At 44.1% G+C, this 26,174-nt stretch overlaps 1 protein-coding gene across 1 annotated transcript in view; it reads left to right on the plus strand.

Annotated features, from left to right (window-relative positions):
• The first annotated feature begins 856 nt into the window (after positions 1–856).
• The window catches only part of AKR1D1 (aldo-keto reductase family 1 member D1), a 50,339-nt gene continuing 25,021 nt past the window's right edge, over positions 857–26,174 (plus strand). Inside the window, exons 1-2 of the mRNA XM_054033688.1 lie at positions 857–1,149; positions 22,355–22,522. Of these exons, the coding sequence (XP_053889663.1) occupies positions 1,057–1,149; positions 22,355–22,522 (261 nt within the window). The 5' untranslated portion in view covers positions 857–1,056. The remainder of the gene's footprint in view (positions 1,150–22,354; positions 22,523–26,174) is intronic.

Consider the following 26,174-nt stretch of genomic DNA (forward strand, 5'->3'; position numbering starts at 1 on the left):
GAGTCTTTCACCTGGGTTGGAGTTGTCCTTTCATTACTGGAAGAATAATGTAAAGACAGAAAAGCACCCTCCCAAAAGACGACCTCTGACTTTGGGCAGGGGAATAAATTAGCTAAATCTGATCTAGAGGCAAACAATGACAACGGGGGATGGGTCCTAGATTTCCTCTCCTGAAAGCAAAAGAATGGACTGATGTAAACAAGGGGTTTTAAACAAGTCTTCCATTAACAAAATAATGGGCCATAGTCCTGAAAGTGAAAGGACTTGCATAATCTGAACCCACCTGCTTAGAGCGGCAATAGAAACAGCCAGGGGGAGCAGAAGAGACTGAAGGCGAATCCAGGGTAGTAGCTACTGCTCTAAATGGTTTGGCACACATAAACCGCTGGGGCGGTGAAGATTGAGATTAGGGCTGATGGGTTTCTCCTGGTTTGACAGGACCAATGTCTTGTTCCCAATACCCTTATTTCCTCCTGTGACGAGCCCTGAAATGATATGAGGAGTTACCAAACAGACAAATCTTGTTTTGCAGTGGAAGCATAGCCACCCAGACCCCCTTCCCCCCTCCCCAAAATACCACCACCCCCTTTCAATCTCCTCTCTCTAATCCTTAACGCCTAGCACACCCTTGTTTTTAGCAGATACTTAAAGCCACCTGGAAAAGAAAAGCCGCGTGCTTCTGATGAAGATGATTAACTGGGATCATCTCTCAAATCTCTAATGCGCTGACTTGCTCCCCCCTCGCCTAACGAGAGCTGGTAGTTAATATTTCACCCTCCTGCAAATTTGCTTTCAGGAGACTAGAAGGGTAACCCTGGGTTGGCCTGTCAGTCATGTCCAATGATGACGTTGGAAACGCTACCCTAGGCTCTTCTTAGCCGATCGCACGCGTGTTGCTGGCACAGAGCAGGTTGAGAAACAGAAGTTTTCATTCTCTCTCTCTCTCGCCCTCTAGTGTTATAGCCTGGAGCACGCGACACACACGAAGCGGGCTCTTCTTGCTGCTTTCATTCAGTCTGTTAGAAAGTTGCAGTCAAGTGTTTTATCATCTGCATCATGAATCTAACGGCTGCAAACCACCGCATACCTCTGAACGACGGGAACAGCATCCCCGTGATTGGACTTGGCACCTATGCTGACCCCAGAAAAGTAAGTATCTATCCTCTACCTTTCCTTTTCATAAACACACTTACGGCTCGGAGCAGGCTGCCAAACTCTGTTCCAGAGGACTGTTAAGTTGATACTTTCCTTTCAGAGGTACTGCTGACTTATGCACGTGCCTTACAATGCCTTTCTGCTGGTATCCTGGAGGGTTCTTTACATTTAAGATTGTTAGCAGTTCAGGCAAAGTGTGGCCAATCTACAGACCTCTTCTGTGGTCCTCTCATTCAATTTACTGTGCAGACTTTAAAACCTCTAGTTAACAATGGGGCTTTCACATCCTGAAAGCAGGAAGGACTAAAAATATTATAGCAAAGTTTGGACTCTTTGTTGCTAACTTCCAAATATTCACAACTCAGTAGTTTACAGCAGGCAACCGGTGATTGAAATGCAACTAAAGCAGTGGATAACTCCTAGCCCAAGTAATCTGTTCTCTTTAGGAATACTGAATAATCCCTAGCATTGATACAGCATTTTACATCCTCAGTACTTTACAAAGATTCCCTTTGTAAAGGGAATTTGTTTGTAAAATTTGTTAGTCTCTAAGGTGCCACAAGTACTCCTGTTCTTTTTTAAAGATTCCCTTGTTATCTGGGTTGATAGCTAGCTACACACCATGATACAGGCATATTTAATTGAAACTTGATAGGACAGGCTGGCATTTGTCTTACTGTTGTTCAGTTCTGTATTGTTATAAGAGATACAGTACACAGACACTTTGAGATAGGCGTGTACTTGGAGAACAGTGTTCCGTCCTCCTATATATGTTTTGTTGACAAATTCTGCCATATACAACTCTGACTTCATTAAGGTTGCACAGGCTGCTAATCAGGAAAGTTTTAAATTATTGCTAGTCATCTTGACAGCTGCAGACTGGCTTTAGCTGAGTCCTGAGTTCCCAGAAACTCTGATTCCAGCTGAATCTGTTGACGGACAGATGCTGGAGAGCAAAGTATGCTTGCTGCACAGTGACTGGGAGACCATCTGCCTTCCCTAAACTCAGTAGCCTTCAAGTGCAAGCAATTTCTGAGGCTGTGAGCTGGTCAGCAGACCTGCTGTGCTGAGCAAAAAGGAAAAACTCAGTTTTCTTGTAGACTATCTTACAGCTGGCTTGGACACTTTCAAAGGAATATTCCTTTGACAAAGAGTGATTCCTACATACTGATTCCTGTGGCTCCCAAAAGCTTAAAAGGTACCAAAATATTCTGTACTCCTTGATGTGATGTCCTGGGTATATAGCCCATAGAACCTTTGCTGCATCATTGCCATGGAAGCATATGTGATATCTCTTCTGTTTCCACACCGGGCAGTGCGATATGAACAAATTGGCTGCCTCCCTCTCAAATTACAGAGTTTTTTATATGTTCTCTGTGTCATTGTCCTGTGTGAAGCGAGATAAAAATTGTGGGCAGAACCCTGTGCCCCGTAGTACAGTATTGGAGTTAAAATGAACAACTAAGTGTGAGTCAATCACCTGCTATGAAGGTGATTACTTGGCCAACAATGATCTTTGTACTTTAGCATATACTAACAAATGAATGCACCAAGGTAAGTATGATCAAAGAGAAAATCCCTTTTGAATGAACATAGCATTGTTGCAGGCAGTACAAGAGTGATCATCATTGAAGGCTTCAGACTGTCTGAGTTAAGACACTATTGCAGAAGAAGGGACACAGCAGTGAGAGAGGTTCTCACACCCAGATACTAGCCCTAGAAATGGGGTGAGTGATGCCTAAAGTCCTCCAGCAGCTTTACAATTCCATCAGATGAATATTCAGAAGGTAATTGATGGGTGGCTAATAGAAAGTTAAGGCTGAATTATTTTTGGCAAGTGAAACATGTTGTAGCAAAGCAGAATGACTCCTCCCAGTTTATGCAACAATCTGGCAAATATAACACCTTACTTCAGCCATTTCACACTCTACTTAGCACCAGTTGCTCTGGGCACCTAAAGTTTAGGGCTAGGACATCAGCTTTAGGACATCTTCCAGGTGCCTCACCCTCTGTAAACTGGATGGGAGTCAGGTGTTTGTGGCAGGGAGAGGTTGGACTCATGAGAGGGCTAGGCATTTGAGAAGGGTCAGGTCACCCCTCAAGGGAGAGGTGGAGAAACTAGGCAGTGGGGAAAGGGGTGGTGGAAATGGGGAGCTGGGGGGCCAAGGCCCCAACCCTTTTTTTCATCCTATTACTGGCCATAAGGGTGAGCAATGGGGGAGGGGGCAGAGAGGAACAAGCAGGGTAAGGGGCACTTCTGTGGGGGCGGAGGCCACGGTTTGGGCATTGGTTTCCCCTCCACACACACACTTGTAGGGAGCTTCTGTTGCTCCTGGATGGATGTTAATGAATGTGCTAGGGAGAATTGCAGGAGTGTTTTGCATTGGTGACTGGGGCTGTGGCTACATTACAGAGCTTACCGCAGCACCGATGCAGCTGCAGTGCTGCTAGTGCAGGGGCTCTAAGCTGATGGGAGAGCTCTCTCCCACTACCACTCGTCACAGGGGCTGGAGTAACTATGTCAAGGGATAGAGTAGAGGGCAGGACACCTGAGTGGATAGTGGTTAAAGGTTCAGCAGTTTGGAGATGGGCAGCTCACTTGCTGGGAGAGTTGCAGGGAGAGTCTAGCATTTGTCAGTTGGCAGGTGATATCCTGACTAACTTACACTGCACTACAGACAAGTTGATTTGCCTGAAAGTTCTAGCCATCCTGCCTTCAGGACCTGTGGAAGAGCTCTGTGTAGCTCAAAAGCTGTCTCTCAACAGAAGCTGGTCCAATAAAAACTATTACCTCACCCACCTTGTCTCTAATCTCCTGGGACTGACATGGCTACAACTACAACACATACTACACACATTTTACCAGGAACAGAACTGGACAGTTAAGTAATCTGATAGTCTTATTGAAAGTCTTTTCTAAGTAAAGGGGGATTTTCTCATCAACTGGATACAGATCAAGAGTACCAAAATAATTATTTTATCCCTCTGGCAATGGCTTTGTGCTTTATTCTCCATAACCCACGGTCTGAGAATTCAGTATTGATTCAATATCAGCAGCCACACTTGTGAAATAATTCCTTTTCGCTGGAGTATAGTCCCCTATGCCTTCGTCTACACTACAGAATTACTTCAGTTTAACAACATCACGCAGGGGTGTAAATAATCCACAACTCTGAGTGCTGTAGTTCAGTGATTTTTCAAACTGCGGGTTGCGACCCAGTACTGGGTCACAGAATGTAAGGCACTGGGTCACGGTGGCTCTGGTCAGTACCACTGACCGGGCCGCTAAAAGTCCCATTGGCAGTGCTGCCCGGCAAAGGTAGGCTAGTCCTTACCTTTTCTGACACCGTGCTGTGCCCTGGAAGTAGCAGGTCCAGCGCCTAGGTGGGGGGGGGGGGCAGCACGGGGCTCTGCATGCTGTCCCTGCCCCAAGCACTGGCTCCAGTTCCCGGCCAATGGGATCTGCGGGGGACAGTGCCTGCGGGCGAGAGCTGTGCAGAGCCGCTTGCGTGCCTCTGCCTAGAAGCCGGCCCTGCTGCTGGCCGCTTCTGGGGCGCAGAGCAGTCTGCGGTGCCAGGACAGGCAGGAGCCCCCCCAAAACTCAGAGCCCCCTCCTGCACCCCAAATCCCTCATCCCTGGCCCCAGACCAGAACTTGCACCCCTAGCCCAGAATCCTGATCCCCTCCTGCATCCCTACCCCAGCTCAGAGCCCCCTCCCACGCCCTGAACCCCTCATTCCCACCCCACAGCCCTCATCCCTGCATCCCAACCCTCTTCCCCAGCCCTGAGCCTCTCCCACACCCCAAACCCCCTCATCCCCAGCTCCGTTGGGTCACGGGCATCAACAATTTTCTTCAACTGGGTTGCCAGAAATTTTTTTTTGAAAACCACTGCAGTTATACCAACCTAAGCGCCAGTGTAGACATCACTCTGTTGGCAGGAGAGCTCCTCCCACTGACATAGCTACTGCCTATTGCAGAGATGGAGTAACTAAAGGCTATGTCTACACTACACAGCTTTTAGCAACATGTCTGTGTCGCTACAGCCATGCCATTAAAAGTCACGCAGTGTATCCACTGTCAGCTCTCCTGCTGACCAAAAAATGTCCACCCCAATGACCGGCATTTGCACTGTCGGCTGGAGAGCGCTGTTCACGCTAGCGCCTGTTGTCGTCAAAACTTTTTTATCTTTCAGGGGTTTTTGTTTTTTTTAACACCTGTGAAAGAGAAGCCTTTTGTCATTCAATTGCCAGTGTAGATGTAGCTTAAGAATAGGATCAAAAGGTTTTCTTGTTAATGCTTTACTATTTTAATTGGCCCTTTAGTCACTTTAGAGATGTGACTGAGTGCAAGGGCCAGTGTTTACAGGTGACTTTGGCCATGTTAGTCTTAATTCCTCTCTGACTCAACCTTGATAATTACTGACCTGAGGTAAAGAACAAGGTAGCTGTTGGGTCTATTAAAAAGGCTAGTGTACTGGAGATTCCTAAAGAACTTGAGGTCTCCTTGGAAACAATGAAGGTTGGGCTCTTGAAGTCAAGAGGCCCTTTTGTAGGGAGGAGAAGGGAAACTCTGCAGGAGTCACAAGTCAACTTCAGTCCTTTTCCCTTCAAAATAGGTCAACTGTCTTTTTGCCACAATACCTCACATCCAGCATAATGAAAACCTCAGATGAGCTATCCCACTTCCAGATGCTTCTGGAAGCTGCCAAAGTGCAGCACTCACAAGACTTCCAGTACATCCTCTTCTGGTTCTAACTGGAATCTACCTTTTCGTTCCGCAAAATGAAATACCTCTATGAAAGAATACCTCCAACCTCAAAGGTCACACTTGAATGGATTTGAGAGCAGAGTGAGTAATTGCTACATGAATTAACTCCGGTCATAATTGTGCTCGTTGTGTGTATTTAGCATAAATATTCAGCCAATAGAGGTCACCTAATCTTTCCACTATAAATTAGGATCAAATTTGAGGGAAGAGGTGGGGATATTTGCTGGGTTTGGAAGTTGCCTCAGTCCCATCTTCCTACTGGTACCTCTAAAGCACCTAGTGCAGTCCGTCATAGTGACTGGAGATGGCTAAAAAAGCCATTGGCTCATCTTCTAAACAGGTGTTGCTACCTTAGGTTGCAGGATTCTTTTTCTTCCTGGACTCTTTGAGGAGTGCTTTGGTGAAGAGGCAAGAATTTCACTGGGCTATTAAGGCACCACATGTGGGACTTTTTTGTTTGTTTCAGAGCTTGACTTTGAGGATGGCAGATGGCTCCTCTGCCAGATCAGGCTGGCAGCTTATCTTCAAATGTGGGGGGCCAAATGCTACATCCGCCCCCCTACACAAGCAATAGGAAGGAGGTGGTTCCTGGATCCACTAAAAATCTCAAAGTTCTTGCTTGATTGCATATGTAGGAAGTAAAGAGAGAGAGAGAGAGAGCCTGGCTCAAATGAAATGTGGACTGGGGCCAGATAAGGTATTCCCTAGCAATCAGGCTAAAAAGCTACATGGCTCAATATTTAAAGAGCTGATGACAAATCATGGTGAATGAACATGACATGCAGTGTAAGCAAAATAGTCTCCATCCTGCATCCCCTTCTCCTTTTTGCTCTTGGGACTTGCTCTATAAACCGTAACCTGGGGCTTGGGAGTCTGTTGCTTATTCCTCCAAGTCGTAGAATTTTTGGTGAGATCTAGTTGCCAAGAGTGGATAAAGATGGGATATATTTAGTATTGATCCCCAGCTGCTATACAGAAGCAGGCATCAGTACAAGGCATAATTTTGTAGCCGGCAGCAGAACCAATGCTGCTGGGAAGAGCTGGGCTGCCTTAGGGCTTGTCTACACTACGAAGTTCTGTTGACCGAACTTATCTTGATACCTAAAAGTTGACACAACAAAAATTACCACAGGGTGTTCACACTTGCTCCCTCTCTTGACAGATCATGTCCACGTTGGGAACACCATCATCGACAGGGTGAGCAATGCACCGTGGGTATGTATCCCACAGTGCAGTGTTGTGGGAAGGAAGAGCTGATCGCTGCGCAGCTTAGGATTCTCTCCCAGTTCTCCCACAGCCCCCTCAGCTGCCGAGAGCAGCATCATGAGTGGCTCTGTGAGCTCTCCGTGCTGAGGAATGGCAAAGCAGCACAGCAGTCTGCCTGCCACTGTGTTCCTAATGCCAGGCAGAGCCGGAGCATTCCAATGATTTGCTCTTTGTTTGTTCCCCAAACAGAGCAGCACACAGATACTTCCCGCAGCTTTGAAAGGAGAGGGGCGCATGCCTGCAGGGTAGCAGAGATCAAAACACCGAGCAGCACAATCAGGGCAGGCATTGTGGGATACTGGCGGAAGCCTGTTTTGTCGACAAATCAGCAGCGTCTACCATAGGCGCCAACTTCTGCTGGCACTGGTGGGTGCTCAACCTCCCCCTTTGCCCCCGCCCCAACTCCGCCCATGCCCTACCCCTATTCCAACCCCTTCCCCAAATCCCCGCCCCGGCCCTGCCTCTTCCCTGCTTCCTGCCCTGAGCGCGCCACGTTCCCGCTCCTCCCTCACAGAGCTTGTTATGCCACGAAACAGCTGTTTTGTGGCGGCAAGCACTGGGAGGAGAAGCGGGGATGCGGCGCGCTCAGAGGAGGAGGTTAGGTGGAGCGAGGCGGGGAGTTTGGCTGCCGGTGGGTGCAGAGTACCCACCAATTTTTCCCCATGGGTGCTCCTGCCCCAGAGCACCCATGGAGTCGGCGCCTATGGTGTCTACACTGGTTCTTTGTGGACAAAAAAGGGAGGGGAAAAGACAAGGCTCTCTTAGGGGTGGAAGTTTTTTGCTGTCATTGTAGTGTGTATGCTCTTGCTGTTTTGTCACCAAAAGGCAGTTTTTGGTGACAAAACTTGCCAGTGTAGACATTCCCTTACTTAGGAATGAGATCAGACTTGAAAAAAGACATTGGGGGAGGAATCAACATGGGGATTTGGGAAACTTCAGTAGCTCTGGGTCTTACAAATGTTGGGCTGTTGAGATGTGCTTCCCACGACTTCTAGCATTTGTGTACAAGCACTTTAAAAACTTTTTCAAATGCTGTTATAGTCCTAGCCTTCACAACCTCCTCAGGTAAGGAGTTTCACAAGTTGACTGTGCGCCGCATGAAGAAGAACTTCCTTGTATTTCTTTTAAACCTGCTGCCTATTAATTTCATTTGGTGACCCCTAGTTCTTGTATTATGGGAATAAGTAAATAACTTTTCCTTATCCACTTTCTCCACATCACTCATGATTTTATATACCTCTATCATATCCCCCCTTAGTCTCCTCTTTTCCAAGCTGAAGAGTCCTAGCCTCTTTAATCTCTCCTCATATGGGACCCGTTCCAAACCCTTAATCATTTTAGTTGCCCTTTTCTGAACCTTTTCTAGTACCAGTATATCTTTTTTGAGACGAGGAGACCACATCTGTACGCAGTATTCAAGATGTGAGCGTACCATCGATTTATAAAGGGCAATAATATATTCTCAGTCTTATTCTCTGTCCCCTTTTTAATTATTCCTAACGTCCGTACGTGGTCTCTGAGGGCCAGGAGCTCCTTGCACCGAATGCACACACATGCCACCTGCCCACAGGGCAGGTAATCATACATGCTACACTCAGCGCAATAAACTGGATAGCCCCCACTCTGCAGTTGGGCTTCTGCCTGCATTGTCTCTAGTTAATGAAAGGGTTGTTTAAAGCAAGAAGTTTTGAATGTAGTTTGGTTTATATGTTTTAACGGGAATAAAGGGAAACAGATAGAACTGGCAAGGGACCCCTGCTCCCTTCCCACTCCCCTGCGAGACTCCCTGTTAGCAGCCCCTGTTCACAAAGCTCCCTGGTCGCTTGTGTGCTGCTTTATAAAGCCCTAGCCTGTGTGAATGCCCCGCCCATTGATTAAGTCTCAGCCAATTACCAGAGGCTTCTAGCTTTCAGACCTTCCTTGGAAGCTCACAGCTTCCAACTGCCAGCCACAGCACACAGTCCTTCAAACAGACTGACAAACACAACCTCAGCACACAGCAAGTAACCCACAAACACACACTACACACAGTCACTTACCCCAATGATGCTGTATTTGCTCCTCCTTCACCTGGAGAACTCCCTTGCATAAAAAAGAATCTAACACATCAGAAAAGGGCAGACAAATAAACAGTGACAAGTTTTTAAAGAGCTTGTACACAAATGCTAGAAGTCTAAATAATAAGATGGGTGAACTAGAGTGCCTTGTGATAAAGGAGGATATTGATATAATAGGCATCACAGAAACCTGGTGGACTGAGAGCAATCAATGGGACACAATCATTCCGGGGTACAAAATATATCAGAAGGACAGAACAGGTCGTGCAGGCGAGGGAAGTGGCACTATATGTGAAAGAAAATATACAATCAAATGAAGTAAAAATCTTAAGCAAATCTGCATGTTCCATAGAATCTCTATGGATAGAAATTTCATGCTCTAATAAGAATATAACATTAGGGATCTATTATTGACCACCTGACCAGGATGGTGATAGTGATGATGAAATGCTATCAAAATTAAGAACTCAATAATAGTGGGGGATTTCAATTATCCCCATATTGACTGGGAACATTTCACTTCAGGTCCAAATGCAGAGATAAATGACTGCTTCATGGAGCAGCTGGTACGGGAACCCACAAGGGGAGAGGCAACTCTAGATTTAGTCCTGAGTGGGGCACAGGAGCTGGTCCAAGAGGTGACTGTAACAGGACCGCTTGGAAATAGTGACCATAATACAATAGCATTTAACATCCCTGTGGTGGGAAGAACATCTCAACAGCCCAACACTGTGGCATTTAATTTCAAAAGGGGGAACTATGCAAAAATGAGGGGGTTAATTAAACAGAAGTTAAAAGGTACAGTGACTAAAGTGAAATCCCTGCAAGCTGCATGGGCTCTTTTTAAAGACGCCATAATAGAGGCCCAACTTCAATGTATACCCCCAAATTAAGAAACACAGTAAAAGAACTAAAAAAGAGCCACCGTGGCTTAACCACCATATAAAAGAAGCAGTGAGAGATAAAAAGACTTCCTTTAAAAAGTGGAAGTCAAATCCTAGTGAGGCAAATAGAAAGGAGCATAAACACTGCCAAATTAAATGCAAGAATGTAATAAGAAAAGCCAAAGAGGAGTTTGAAGAACGGCTAGCCAAAAACTCCAGAGGTAATAACAAAATGTTTTTTTTTATGTACATCAGAAGCAGGGAAGCCTGCTAAACAACCAGTGGGACCCCTTGATGATCGAGATACAAAAGAAGCGCTTAAAGACGATAAAGTCATTGCAGAGAAACTAAATGGATTCTTTGCTTCAGTCTTCACGGCTGAGGATGTTAGGGAGATTCCCAAACCTGAGCTGGCTTTTGTAGGTGACAATTCTGAGGAACTGTCACGGATTGAAGACGTCACGAGAGGAGGTTTTGGAATTAATTGATAAAATTAACATTAACAAGTCACTGGGACCAGATGGCATTCACCCAAAAGTTCTGAAAGAACTCAAATGTGAAGTTGTGGAACTGTTAACTAAGGTTTGTAACCTGTCCTTTAAATCGGCTTCTCTACCCAATGACTGGAAGTTAGCTAACGTAACGCCAATATTTAAAAAGGGCTCTAGAGGGGATCCCCTACAGTTTTTGGTTCTGGCAAAAATCATACCTCATTCTAAGATGAATGGATTTTTATGTTAGCAGAGAGAGTCATGTTCCCCTATATGGGAAGTTGAATTTACTAAAATCTCCACATTGAGGACCTTATTTACATGAATTTTACAGTTCTTTATAGAAACCATACAGTCTTAATTTGATTAATTCTTCTTTAACTTCAACTGCTTCAGTGGCCGTGCATGCACTTAGTGTTTAATGAACGGCAACCAATTAAAGATTGCACTTAGTGATATGGCCACCATACAGAATCTCCAATTAAACAGGAGCGTCCTTATATGCGGTGTTGTAGCAGTGTCAGCTCCAGGATATTCGAGAGATTAGGTGAGTGATGTAATAGCTTTCATTGGCTCAGCTTCTGTTGGTAAAAGGCCATTCTGGTTTACACTTGTGTAACTGAAGGCCATTGAAAGATTAGAGTCAGGATATGAAGTACTTCTAGGAATTACCACACCCACCCTTACCCTGGAAATCTATATTCCCATAAAATGATGCCCATTGTTGTATCACTCAAAATCTGAACTTGTTTTTTAGCCTGGTGCCAGGAAAGGGATATGAATAGCATGGATTCTCTACAGGCCTAATTGTATTTCAAGTCTCAAAGTCTGTTCTAAACAGTGTAGACTTTGAGGAAATGGTCCCTAAACTCCAGCACTCTTTTTTAATACCTTAGCTGTAATGGACACCTCTTCAGAACACTCTAGTACACAATGGCATAGTCCTATGTTGCAAAGTGTAAAACTCAATTTAGTGAAAATATTAATAGCTTGATCGTCAACTGGTGCCAATGGAGCTATGCCAAGCTGCACCAGCTGAGAAGCTGTCCATAATAGTCAAACTGGCACTGTTCACTTGGCTTCAGAACACTTTGACACATGCAGACCTGTTCATATGCAAGAGTAGTCCAGCGTGAAACTCCCAGAGCACAAGACAATGCTGGGGAGACAGTGAGTTTTAGGCCTTGAGACTGCACCCCTTTCTGAATCTGATTGTTGGTTAATTCCCACTGGCACTGACACATAGCAACTTCTGTATGTTAGCTGTAGCTGGGTGAATGGCTGACAACTTCAGTCCACTTGATTACACAGTATCGATTCAAGGGTATATTAACCAAGAGCAGCAGAAATTTTGAAAAAATAGTAAAACTTCAGATATCAGAGGGGATTTCCCACTCTTCAGCCAGAACCACTTGAGGAGTGACCAAATAAATAGGAGAGCTGTTCACACTGCTGTCACAGCCGTTTACTGTAATGACTAGCGTGAGAGTTAACTGTTTTCTAATCCTACCTGTGCTACTGTGGGTCCTGGATCATCCAAAAGCTATTTGCTAAGTGGCATAGCTTGATTCTGCCCCAAGTTGCACAAGTGCAAGCCAAGGGCAGAACTTGTCCTGCAGAATCATTAATACTGGTGCTGAGGCTTTAAGACTCATGATTTGCAAACCCTTGGCAATACATGCATTGGGTTCTTTTTAGTTGCCTTCTAGATTTTGAGCCTGCAAGGCTCACAGTGTCATGCTCTTCTCCCAGCCAGGCAGCCTAGAAACTCTTGCTTAAACAAAAACTCAGATTCCTGCAATTGCATGACTACAGGAGCTGTCATGAACTGAATGTCATCAACCTGTGCATTGGCAACACTGCAGAAGTGAGGTTGACCTAGTTCAACTGGAAGCCTAAAAACCGTTCTAGGGCTCTAACTGGTCCCTTGATTACTTGTGGGTCTGGAAGTTAGGGAGGGGTGTGTCTCTAGTTTCTTGAGGCTAGAACCACACTTCAAGTGACCACCATAATGTGTCCCATGACTTAGTTTCTCTTTAGAATGGCATAGGCCTCCTGCAAAAACAGGTAGCAGCTCTGCTCATAGGGGACCATGCTTAATTTTGGCCTCAGTCTTTCACTTGTTCATGAGGCCAGGCCTACTAAAACTCCAGACGATACTACAAGAAACTTGGCTGTTTTTCAGGCTTCACTGAACCAAGCTTTTGCTGGTTCAACCTCTCAGCTAGCTTGGTGTTGAGGCTCTGATACAACTGCAAACTCCACCTGTACCCTCATAACAGTCCCAGAAATCTTACCTATAACTTGATTAGGGGCTGAAGAGTGAACTGACTCGCAAGCCACTTCCCTTCTCCCCTGTCACCAGGGATGCTGGTGCCCCTGCTTTTTCTGAGATCATCAGAAGACACTGGGGAGGGCCATATAGAAAGATTTCATTTTTAAAGGAGTTCTTGGAGTCTTCTCACAGGGTGGCTGCCCTTCCAATTAATATGTAGCATAGTGTAGCTGTGATGGTCCCAGGATAGTAGAGACACAAGGTGGATGAGGTAATATCTTTTTATTGGATCAACTTCTGTTTGTGTGAGAGAGACCAGCTTAAATTAGTCCAATAAAAGAGATTACCTCACGTGCCTTGTCTCTCTTCCAATTAACAGACAGCTTCTGGGGCTGTCAGGTTGCCTTGTCCTCATGCTGTCCAGGAAATTGTCCTACCCTATTTCAGCTGCCAACTGAATGATCCCACATGGGATGTGACACACAGAGAATTTGAGCAAGCCATCGAACCAGAAGCATGAGGCACTTTATGCCTTGCAGTGCTTTCAACCACTGGCTGTTGAACAGTTCTGTTTCACGTCTGACACCCAAAAAGGTGGAATGGTGTCCAGGAAGACCATTCCTGATAGGTAGCAACATCAAACATTAAGACAATAGGTAATTTGCAGGCCACCTGCTAGTACCTTTTCTAGGAGGCTTCAAAGGTAAAGGGCTTCCCCAAAACTTGGCTTCATAAATCTGCAGGTTTTGACAGAGGTTTTCATGGCTCATATCACCAAGAAATGTGACTGTTTCATGAGAATTAATGAATGTCTTCACATCTAGGTTGGACATTAGGAAAAAGTTCCTAACTGTCAGGGTGGTTAAACACTGGAATAAATTGCCTAGGGAGGTTGTGGAATCTCCATCTCTGGAGATATTTAAGAGTAGGTTAGATAAATGTCCATCAGGGATGGTCTAGACAGTATTTGGTCCTGCCATGTGGGCAGGGGACTGGACTCTGACCTCTCGAGGTCCCTTCCAGTCCTTGAATCTATGAATCATCCCCACTTTACAGAGATTGGGGATAGGAGGAGAACTGAGCCCTAGAAGGGTTACACGATTTTTACACAGAGGAGCTTGGCATTGAACTTGCATCTCCTGAGTTCCAGTCAGTTCTCTGACCACAGGACTATCCTTGCATGTACTTGAAACCCCTTAATATTTGCTTGAGTCTCAAAGGCTGCAAACCAAAACTTCTGAGTACAGTTTGAGGAAACTTACTGAATCAAAGCCAATGGATTTCTCTGCTAACACTAACAACCTTTAAATGTGCCTAGGAAGAGTAAGAGCTCAAAAGTGGCTTGGTAGCTGCATAAGCAGGGCCTAAGCCATGTTTATCAAACAGCTTTGCTTTTCTGCAAGGCTGGGTTAACAGGACAGCAGCCCATTGGCTCATGGAGGATATATTCACAATGCTTCAAAGCGTTTGTGTTCTATGGAAAGTTGCAGATTCTGCAATCTTTTATTTGCTCTGGTAAAATAACTGGGGCAGACTATGCCAGCTACAATAGTCCTTAGCACAGCTTTGGCTAAATCCTAGAACAACAACCTAACAGGAATTTTAGAAATGCTAAATCTAATTATGCATGCTAAGTTGCTATTGCAAGGAAAAATCAAACCTCACGCTTCAGAGTATAAATTGATGGCCTGTTGCGGTAGAGAAGAAATCCACCCCGTTTTCTCCTAGTCATATCATGGCACAAGAGGTAAGATGCATTATGGATTTTCCCCTACTTTTCTTCAGAAGCATCTAGTACCAACCTCTACCAGAAGCAGGATACCAGACTAGATGGAATAGTACTCTGGTCCAGTGTGTGGCAAGTCCCCAGATGGCTTCCCCATCAGAGTGAATAGTGTACGGTACATGGGCTGCCAGCAGTGCTCTTCAGCCATCATTTCTGAGCTCTGTCAGTTTTTGTAGGGATAATTTTATCTGGATTTTGCTTCCTTGTTGATAGTTGCTAACGTTTCATGGGTATAGCTGCCAGATTTTTCTGTATAGAAGCTGGTTACATTCTGGTGATTGATATTTTCCAAGAAAGAGGCACAGTCCAGTTTCTTGTCTGCAAGAGTAAGCAATTCTAAGAATGTTCCCTTGTGCTGTTTGCATCCTTAGTCCACAAAGTAGATCTGGCTTTTCCTGTAACATCTCAATTACTTAAACCAAGTGGTTTTTCTACAAAGTTGGAAACTTACTGGACACTTGTTCTCTTGCTACTTTATTCAGAAAATAGGCAAAGGGAAGTAGGCTCTATTAGATAACGAGGATTCCAGAAATTTTAAATATGAAAATCTGTTTGCAACTTCTGGGCTTTTGCAAGGTACATCCCGACACTCAAAGTATCCCTAAGATTCCTAAACAGCAACTTGAAATCTTAAATTATGATTGGAACTGGTATATTTAATCCACAGCTTGCCTCTTCAGCATGCTGTAGTTAAAATCCAGTGCTTCTGGAGGGTGGTCCTATTCTTCCCAGCACCCCAGTCCTCTCCTCATGGCAATCTTTCCTCTAGTTTGAGGTGGGCTGGATACCATTGGCCAGATGGATTGCTCAAGACCATTGCACACTGCTCCTTCCCTTCAAGTGTTGCCTCTGCAGCTCCCAGTCTCTACCAGTCTGGGAACAGACAGCAAGACTGACACACCTACATAACTTTATTGAAGTGAGAGACATGGCAGGATACTAATTCTTATTGGTTTTCTGCCATTTGTCCATATTTATTAACCTAGTAATCACAAAGTAATATAACCCTGTAAAGGCATAGCACAAAAGCACTGCCTGTAATAGCCTAACTTTTTCCCTTGTGCACGTGCTCCTGCAAAAAAGCAATCAGGCACAGTCAGCAAAAAAATATTTCACTAGCTTAGTGGTTAGAGTAATAGAACCTTCCCCACTGCCCTCCATCAGCTGGAAAGCTGAAAAGGTAGATTGCAGAATTACCTCCCCATCACCAGCTAGGAAGCTCTTCAGTGGGAGGAAAGGGAACAGGGTGAGAATCCTCCCCATTCCTGCAGCCATAGTGGGCTGCAGTGGCACCACAGATTGTAGACAATCAATAACTGGAGGCTGTTATGAAAGATGGAGACATTTGGTGTCAAGGGACAGGGCTCTGCTAAGAATCCAGAACTTTCCCTGAGCACTGCCCCTGAGTGGTCCCCTCCCTCAGATCTCCATCTTCAGTTTGTCTCTGGTTAGTAAGATTAGCCCTCTGGATACTGAGTGGCTAAAATGTCCAAGCTAGCGCTGAGAAGGGGAGAGAGATGGGATACATTAGAAGTACTCTGTGTGAGGACTTCAGTGAGAGAGAACACAATAGAGAGAAGGAAGGGATGCTAACATGACAGGGAAAAGAGACTTACAGGAAATAAAGTGGAATAAAAGCAGGAAGCAAAAGTGGTAACAAGTGAGAACTGTAGTAAGAAGGGCTATTTGAATGCATTGGATGAGTACCAGTGCTGTTTGCCTTTTATGCACTAAATATTATTCAAACAGCTTCTCAAATACGGCTCAGTAAATACTTAAGCTAGAAAAATGCTAGTGAATTTCATATGTGCAACAAATATATCCTTCTGTTGGGTTCTTCAAGCCTAATATTAAGCAAACGTTTAAGACTGAACATTCTCTGGGCCAGGGAAGAGCTGTTTTAGACAAGTCACTGGGACTGGAGGATACACACCCAAGAGTTCTGAAGGAACTCCAGAATGAAGTGGCTGAGGTGCTAGTAATGTGCAAACTCATTAAAATCTGTCCTGTTGGAGGAATAGAAAGCAGCAAATATTGTACAGCTGTAAGTGCTTGGGTGAACGGGTAATTAGGTGAGAAAAATCCCTCAATGAACTCAATAATCAGGAGGTAAGAGGTGGAGTATTGATCAATTGGCTAAACCCGGAGTGGATGTGGCGAGTTATTAGCCTTTTGCCATCTCATAAAGACTTGTACTACATTAAATACAGGGCCTACTACTGATGTGGAAAATGGGATGCATGGAGGATAGAAGGGCCAAAACTAAACTAGGTTAATGGGTAGCATGATTACTTGGCAGTTCATCTGTTACCTTCACTGATAGGCATAACCTGAACTACTCATAATGAGTTCTAAATTAGCTTCTGGTAGGGAAGGAGATGCTTTCATTGAGTTGCCTACTCTTTGTATAGTAGGGGTCAAAAAAAGCCAACCTCTGTTTCAGGAGGCAAAGAGTGAGATTATACAGCTTTCATCATCTGCCACTGTCCACTATAGATTCTGATTGCTGTATCTCCACAACTATGGTAGTTCAGAGACTAAGGCTATGACTATACTAGTGATCTTACAGCGGCGCAGCTACACCACTGTAAGCTCTGTGCAGCTGCTCTAAACTGACAGGAGAGAGCTCTCCTGTTGGCTTAATTACTCCAGCCCACCATGAGAGGTAATAGCTAGGTCAGTGGGAGAAGCTCTCCTGCCAACATAGCGCTGTCCACACCAGTGCTTAAGTCGGCATAAGCGATGTTGCTCGGGGGGGGGGGTGTCGCTAATTCACACTCCTGAGCGACATAATTTATATTGATTTAGGCTACTGCTACACTATGTCTTAACTGTTCTTCTAGGTTGAAAAACTTCAGAAAGTGTGGTTTTGCCAAATTTCAGATTTTCTCCACACAGGAAAGTGTCATGTGAAGGGGTGTTTTTTTTTTTTTTTTGGACTGGAAGAACTGAAGAAAAATCCAGTTTATGCGTGAAACAAAACACAGCTCCATTCAATACCATGTCTTGTTTTAGACACCTCTACCATGTCTCGTCTCTAAAGAAAGCATTCCTAATCTTTTCAATATCTCCTCTCATGGAAGTAATGTCCCTAGAAGAATAGTTAAGATGTAGAGTAGCAATAGCCTAAATCAACATAAAGTATGTCGCTCAGGAGTGTGAATTAGCGACCACCCACACCTCAAGTAACATCACTTATGCCGTCTTAAGCGCTGGTGTGGACAGGTTGTTTTGTTTAACGCATAAACCGGATTTTTCTTCAGTTCTTCCAGTCCAAAAAAAAAAAAAAAATACCCTTTCACATGACACTTTCCTGTGTGTGGAGAAAATCTGAAATTTGGCAAAACCACACTTTCTGAGAGTAACTTTCCTTGTGATACTTTGCCCAGCTCCAGTATAGAGCAAATATTATCAGTTATGCTTATAAAAAGTCAGCATAAGCTCTCAAACGGGGGGCGGCATCACCAAACAAAACTGAAAGGCAACATAATTAAAAATTATAAATACTACTTAACGCAAGTGTCCTGTGGAACTCATGGCCACAATGTACCAAAGCCATAAAGCTTAATATTGCAGGATCCAAAAAAGGATTAGTCACATGGATAAACTATACTATACACCTCCACAGTTGTACTAGAATAAAAAACATAGTGGGGTTACTAATTCACTTCTCTGGAGCTAAGACAACCTGTCTGGAAGCAGGGTTGGCAGCAGAGCCAGTCTATGGGCAACCTAACAAGCACAGCTGGCCTGTAGTATGCTGCCTGGTTAGTGGGAAGTCAATGGACCAGCTCTTAAGCTCAGCAACAGCAGCAGTTCGGTGACGGTTCAAAGCATTTACTCATTGCTGTATAGCTCCTGCTCCCAACTTGTTCCAGACCAGCTCCTGTCTTAGACCCTCACAATACACATTTCAAGACCTAGCGGTCCCACACGTGTCTATCACAACATGTGGTTTACTTCATCCAATGCATAAATGCCTCAACAACAAGTATGTGGCTGAAACAAGAGAGACCATCACTACGCCCTCGAACTCTCTCACAGGAAAATGATAAAAGACAAAAACACCATATCACCTGTGGGTGAATACTTTTCATAAAGCAATTACGCTACATCTGTCCTCTCAGTCCTCATCCTCAAAGGAAACCTGCACAACATTTTCAAAAGTTAAGCCTGGGAGCTTAAATTCATAACTTTGCTGGCCACTAATCAGGGTTTTAATAAGGACACTGTTATAATCTATAAATCCAATCTGTAACCCACTACCCCTCCCCTTTTTGTCCTGTGGCTGCAGGAGTGTTAACAGGCCTTGAATGGCCCCTTAGAATATATGCTATCTGTTCCACTTTGCATTTAGCTGTGACACTGGGAGTACCTTTCCCAAGCCTGAAGAAGAGCTCTGTGTGGTGCTCAAATGACTGTCTCGCTCACCAACAGAAATTGGTCCAATAAAAAATTACCTCATCCACCTTGTCACTCTAGGAAGCTCTCTATGTTAGGACTTCTTGCATCTTCAACTGAAGCATCTAGCACTGGCTGCTGTTCTAGCTAGAACACCATGCTGGCTGGAACATTGGTTTGGTCTGGTGTGAGGCGTGCTGTGTTTCTAGATTTTTAAAATAAGCCTCGTGCAGTTGGTCTTACTCCAGACTGAATCCATAAAAGCCCTCCTGATCTCAACGTGGAAGTCCTCTGAAGACTGAGATCAATCCTTGAAAGAAAAGGTCAGTACATTTGTATCAAGATATACAGATCTATCATTAAAGCTCAAAAACAATAAGTATTCCATAATATCTGGAAGCTTCAGTTTTTCTAAGGCTGTGAACTGAACTTACTAAAGCAGACTATTTGCTTGACTCAAGGAAACTTCCTCACTTCCCTTCTCCCTTTTTCAGCATCTAATTCTGCTCTTCTTTTAGCTATTGGCACGGTTTCCTGGCCTCACCTGTCCCCTGGAGACTGGGTCTCCAGGGCTGGCGATCAAAATGGAGATGGTCATCCAAGCAAAGATGCATCACTGACTCCATCCAAAAATTCCATAACTGTTCCCAGTGCTTCCTGAAACCTACAGTGCCAGGATGGATTCAATCTGAAGAAGTACTAATGGTTTGACACAGGAATACATTGAATTTCCTGAAACTTAATCATCACTCCAATTCACTAGGGCACCAGAAGCGGCATTCTGAAGTTGGCCCCTGAGGTGTCAAGGCCCCTGGATGCATCAAAGTGCTGAAACTTGCCCCAAGCACTGGCGCCAACCTGGTGTGAACTTGGTAGAGCTGAAGGCCACCATCAGGCCAAAGAGTGCAAAGATGCCTGTTATATTAGCAATATTTGTCTAACAGTGTTGGGGAGCCTGATAAATCAAACTCTAAAAGAGAGATGGAAACTTAAAAAATACTTCCCAGAAACCATACCAAGATGATAGGACTGAGACGCTTGAGCTACAAATGGAAACTTTAACTCTTAAGTAGATAAGATGCCTTCAAAGGACAACTACAGATATACAGTCTTCACCTTATGGTTTCCTTAAATCCTGTCCCTGCAGGTTTAGGTACCACACAAAGTACAGTATAAAGCAACAGAGGGTCCTGTGGCACCTTTAAGACTGACAGAAGTATTGGGAGCATAAGCTTTCGTGGGTGCAAGATGACTTGCATCTGAAGAAGTGAGTTTTTTACCCACGAAAGCTTATGCTCCCAATACTTCTGTTAGTCTTAAAGGTGCCACAGGATCCTCTGTCGCTTTTTACAGATTCAGACTAACATGGCTACCCCTCCTGATACATAAAGTACAGTATGTGTTTGAGTTTGCCATTGCTCCATGCTTGATACACCTAAAACTTTTTAACTATCATAAACAGGTAAAAATGTGGCAGGACAGTGACTTGGTCTCTTCAGTTTTGATGTCTTAGCTGATAGGATCTTCATTACATTCTGGCATGGCCCATGCTGCCAACTTGTAAAGGGCCTTGGCAGGGCCTGAAAGTCCCTCTAGAAAGAAGGAAAGAATTTGAACAAGTGTTTATCTCCTTGTCGGTGTACCTATTAAGTGAATGAAATTGCACTCCGTTTTCCCCAAGGTGGGGTGGCTGGCCAAACAAATAAATTTGGCCTCTCAAGTTTCCCTCAGACTTTTAACCAGCAAGGGTACATTTAAGTCTCCACATTTAAAAAAAACTTGAAGTTTTAATACTCCTGCTGAATCACGAAGTTACCTTTTTCTTGTACCTTCCTAGATATACATGTGAGCCCTGGCATGTTGAGAGCTCTGGATAAGGATATAAATATAATAATGTACAGACATAGCATCAGTACTTTCCAAAAGGTGAAGTTAAACTATGTCACCACAAGGACCTATGAGTAGGGTTCCCCGGCAGTGTCCTCTATTTGGGAACTTGAAATATGGTTTCCATACCTCCTGTAAGTTCTTTGAACCACCCTCCAATAAGCAAAGACACTGGCAAGAGGGAGCCATAGCATCAAGCTACTTGCAGTGATCATCTTAGATGTGGTGACTGTGGTTGTACTTCTGCTTTACACACTGTACTCTCCCCCTAAGTGAACTTTTTGTTTCGCTTGGCTGATGTGCATCTTGAACTCCAAGCTGGTACATGGCAAAGAGCTGAGTTGCTCTGAAACAAACCCAAATTTACTGATTATTTTTTTAAAATTTATTTATTTTTAAAGGGTAAGTCAGCACGGCTTTCTTTTTATTAAAAAAAAAAAAGTGAAAGTAATATACATGTTCTTAGGCAGACTGTGAAACCACTGCCTACCTGCGATATGCTAATCCAACAGGGCCCAATTCTACTCTCCCTCCCTCTTTCCCCCTCTCCCCCCCCCCGGTGTAAAATGTATAAAATGTAGCAACTCCAATAGTGTTGAGCTGGTGAAAGTGAGGAGGATCAAGGTAATGTCTGAATTCCTCTTCCCCCTGCCTCAATAAGTTGTCACCGGTGTGCTGGCAATTTGTGTTACAGGTGAGCATTGCTGTGTAGGCAATTTCTGATCTGTTTCAATAGAGCAGTGTTTCAACCAAGAACTTTCCCATGGGGTCTTGTCAAATGACTTCTTATGGGAGAGCTTTGATTTGACAGGAAACTTCACAATGAGGTCATCTTAATCTAAAATGTTTAGTTTTGCTTTTGGGGGGGGAAAAAAACAAACCACTTTTCATTTTCTTCCCCCCCCCCCCCTTTTTTTTTTTTTTTTTGTGCCACGGAGTGCATTAAAATAAACCATGTCCAAGAGCTTTTCCACTTTCTACCCCTCTTCTATTTTCTGCTCTAACTCTTCAAAATGTGTTCAAATTTGGAAAAGTAGTAGCAAAAGGAAAAACTAAATTCTGTCTGTCACTTTTCAACTCTTGAAAAGTTAGGGTGGCAGAGGGGTACACATGGAGAACTTAGCATTCTATTCCATTCAGTGGTGAAAAGGGGAACTTAAAGTCTCCATAAATTGAAATTAATTTCTATTCGGAGCACAGCAGTTCCATCCTCGCTCTTTCCCAGGAGCCTAGTATGTGAACAGAGTTGTGGGAGTTGTAGACTAGGAGGTGAAATGTTGACTAGTGCTTCCCACTCATTCAGATTTAGCACCGTCCCACTGCTGCTCAGAGGAGCACAAACAAAGTCGTTAACATGTTGCCCTTTCTCTTGTCTCCATTAGACTCCCAAAGGTACCTGTGCCGAATCAGTGAAGATTGCCATTGATGCTGGTTACCGCCATTTTGATGGGGCCTTTGTGTACTACAACGAGCATGAAGTGGGACAGGCCATCTGGGAGAAGATTGCAGAAGGAAAAGTAAAACGAGACGAAATCTTCTATTGTGGCAAAGTGAGAAGTTACATCAGACTACTTACTCTTGTGATTTATTTTTGTGGGTGTTCTGGTGGGCTGAACATGCAGTACATTTCCTTAATTTCAAGTTAAATCATCCAAATATTTCAGTACTTTTTCAAACCCAACCTTCTGAGGTTTTGCTCATCGTTCGCCTCTTGGAACTTGTACAGTGACTCTTTCTTTGCATTGCACATGCACATTTTCCATTGCAGGCCTTTTCAAACACCACGGCTTGAATTAATTGTTTTAAAGAGACTTAATTAATTTACAGGGAAGGGAAGGGAGGGAGTGGGAGAGGAAAATCTGTAACTACATGGAGGCTTCCAAAAAGAAAAATGCTACCTATAATTTTAGGCTTAACTTTGACAGTCGTCTCATACAGCTGGATTTCCGAGAAACACTTCACATAAAAGCCAGCTTTCATTGTGGGATTTATATGTGAAATTCAGTGATCAATGCAGAAAACTGTCTTGTGCTGATGTAGTCTTGTGCTTAATTTCAAGAGGGGAAAGGCTCCTGAGAATGAGTCATGAGCTAGTCAAAGTTTAAAATCTTAAATCTGACACTTTTTTTAAAATCATCCAAACAAGTGAAATGGAGAACTTTAGTTCAAAGTATTGATAAAGGGATTCAACTTTAACTTTAGGTCATTGGTACAAAAGTGGTACCAGTTCAGTTATGCGTGAAATAAGCTAGCAGGCTCAGGTCAGTTTCTGACAGGCAGCTGTTCATGTTATAAAATCCCCCACCACACTTAACACAGTGCTCCTGGCATCTTCCTTTCTCTGTACAGTGGATTTTAAATGTGCACCACAAAACATTGGTTTAATAAATATTTCAGACATATAAAAAGTATGCATGCAGTGTTCTGAACAATTGTAGCTGTTTACTTCCATAGCACCTTCTGTTCTAGGAGCTAAGTACTCCGCAAACTAGGAGTCTAAGCCACAGCTTCAGATGGTTTTAAGGTGTAAGTGAGTTCTCAAAGGTTAGAGAGCAAGTCCATGGCAAAGCTGTGAACAGATTTCCAATCCAGCGCTTCCGCTATACCATGCTAGCTGCTTTCTGTCACAGATGGGTGGGAAACCGTTTTCCTGTTACGGGGGTGGGGGGGGTTTCAAACTCTTCCCCAAACTGGGGCAAAGTCAGTCACAAGTTTTTCACTAATCAAAAATCTAAACTCTGGATCAGGTCAATCAAAGCAGTTTGTATTGAGCACTCTAAATTTTTCAAGTGATTTTGACATTTTTGAAACGAGAAGTTGTTTGAAAACAGGACCTGACAATTTTGAAATGTCTCAATTTTTTAAAATGGGAATTCAGCAAAATTAACCCTTTCTTGCAGGAAGCTTTTGGTTTCAACAAATTTGTTTTTCCAGCAAGAAATGCCATTTTGAAAATTTCCTACCCAAATCTAGAAACAAAGTCTTCTAACACCCAGTCACCTGATCTAACCCCTAGACAGCCTTTCTATTAAATGCACTTCATCAAACCATTGGCAAAACATCTTGTATTTATTCTTGAGTCAATGTTCAGCTGGACAGAGTTTTTCTTTAGGGAGGGTGGAACATGTGGTTCCCAGAAATGAGGTTGTGATCCTGATCCTATTAGACTGTAGCTTTTGTTGAGAGAAAGACATTCTGGTTCCAACCTTGGCTGCAATAACATGCAATATGTGGGAATTCCTCTACTGCAGCTATCTTTCTATTCTTTTGTCTGGTCACTACTTAACAAGATAAAGATTTAACCTGAACCTTTGGGGTTAAATGTATATTTCATCTGTGATTTTTTTTTTTTCCCCTCCCTCCCCTTCCTGAACTTTGATCCTCCTTTTTTTCCTAAAGCACAAACTGAGTTAACGGCAAATCTCTAGCATATAATGGCTGACCAACCCTAATTCTTTGCATTATTAGAGACGCAGCAGTAAGCTCACTAGGCCATTTATTACCAGGGCCGGCTCCAGGCACCAGCCCACCAAGCTTGTGCTTGGGGCGGCACCTGGAGGGGGGTGGCGCGGTGCTCCGTCTCCAGCCGCCGGGGAGAGCGGGGCCATGGCCGGGGCTCGCCGCCCTCCCCCTGGCGCTCTGGCCGCCGGGGAGAGCGGAGCCGCAGTGGGGACTTGTCGCCGGGGAGAGCGGAGCCCCAACTGGGACTCGCCGCCCTCCCCCCGGCGCTCTGGCCGCTGGGGAGAGCGGAGCCCCGGCCGGGGCTCGCCGCCCTCCCCTGCTGTGCTGGGCGGGGGAGGCGGCGGCCAGAGGCTTTTTTGCCTGGGGCAGCAAAAAAGCCAGAGCCGGCCCTGTTTATTACTACAACATGAGAAAAAGCTATGCTTCTTTCTGACCTGACCCCCAAACCAGCAAGTACTAGAAATTTCACAGGAGAACCTGGCTTTATTATGCAATTTCTCAACTGAAGGAGTTCAGGTAAGTCTTTAAATGATTTGATGATACAAATGTCACACCAGCCCATCAGCCATGGTTAACAAGACTAGGCTCAGTTGTACTGGAATAATGACTTTGTAAAGCCATATGCTATCTGCCAGCTGAAATCAGGATTTGTGCTTGGCTCCCGCTGTTAACATGTTGATCACAGACAAAGCATCCAAAGATTTCAGAGGCTTTCTATCAATTGCCAACAATCTTTGGCTTATGTACTAAGGCTTTCATGGTTGTCTCTTTCACCCCAGAGATTTTTCTTTTCTTAAGCTAAAAAGTAAGATTTCCAGGGAATGTGGTGTTCTAGAATGCCACAGCTGCTTGACAGGTTTCTGATAGGCTGAATGTTGACCCATAGATGTAGATAACTTTTACAAATTGTGAAAGCCAGTTAGGAAACTCACCTAATATTTTTTTGGCACCGGTGAAACTAAGGTAACAGGTTTCAGAGTAGCAGCCGTGTTAGTCTGTATCGGCAAAAACAATGAGGAGTCCTTGTGGCACCTTAGAGACTAAGACATTTATTTGGACATAAGCTTTTGTGGGCTAGAACCCACTTCATCCATGCATCTGATAAGGTAACAGGTTTCACAGCCACTGCTGCAGCGCCTTTCTTTGAAGCCTCTGTGGCTTTTTAAAACTGCTATATTCATGGCACTTAATCACTGATGGGTATTTGTACAGGGCTCCCTCTAAGGTAGAAAAGCATTTGGAAAAACCCATAGCTAGAACTAGCATTTTGTTTAATCTTGAAAATCCAATTAAAAATAAGGAGAGCTATCCCCTTGGTCATTACCGTTTTAATAAGGTAAACTGTCTTCACATGTAAAACAATGAAGAGCAATCCCTACCCCCTATTGAAAGTGTTTGTGCCGCAGTCGCTCTCTTAACTGGTAATTCCTGAAAGCTGGGTCAGGTAGGCAATGACTAACCCCATGGACCTCTGAATTGTTCAACAGGTCAGCATAGCTCGCGTTATATAATGCAAATAAAATAAAAACAACCCAGGAAACTATAGACCAGTTAGTTTAACTTCTGTGCCAGGGAAGATAATGGAGCAAGTAATTAAGGAAATCATCTGCAAACACTTGGAAGGTGGTAAGGTGATAGGGAACAGCCAGCATGGATTTGTAAAGAACAAATCATGTCAAACCAATCTGATAGCTTTCTTCGGATAACAAGCCTTGTGGATAAGGGAGAAGCTGTGGATGT

The sequence above is a fragment of the Malaclemys terrapin genome, chromosome 1 (assembly GCF_027887155.1).
Source record: "Malaclemys terrapin pileata isolate rMalTer1 chromosome 1, rMalTer1.hap1, whole genome shotgun sequence".
Classification (NCBI taxonomy): Eukaryota; Metazoa; Chordata; order Testudines; family Emydidae; genus Malaclemys; species Malaclemys terrapin.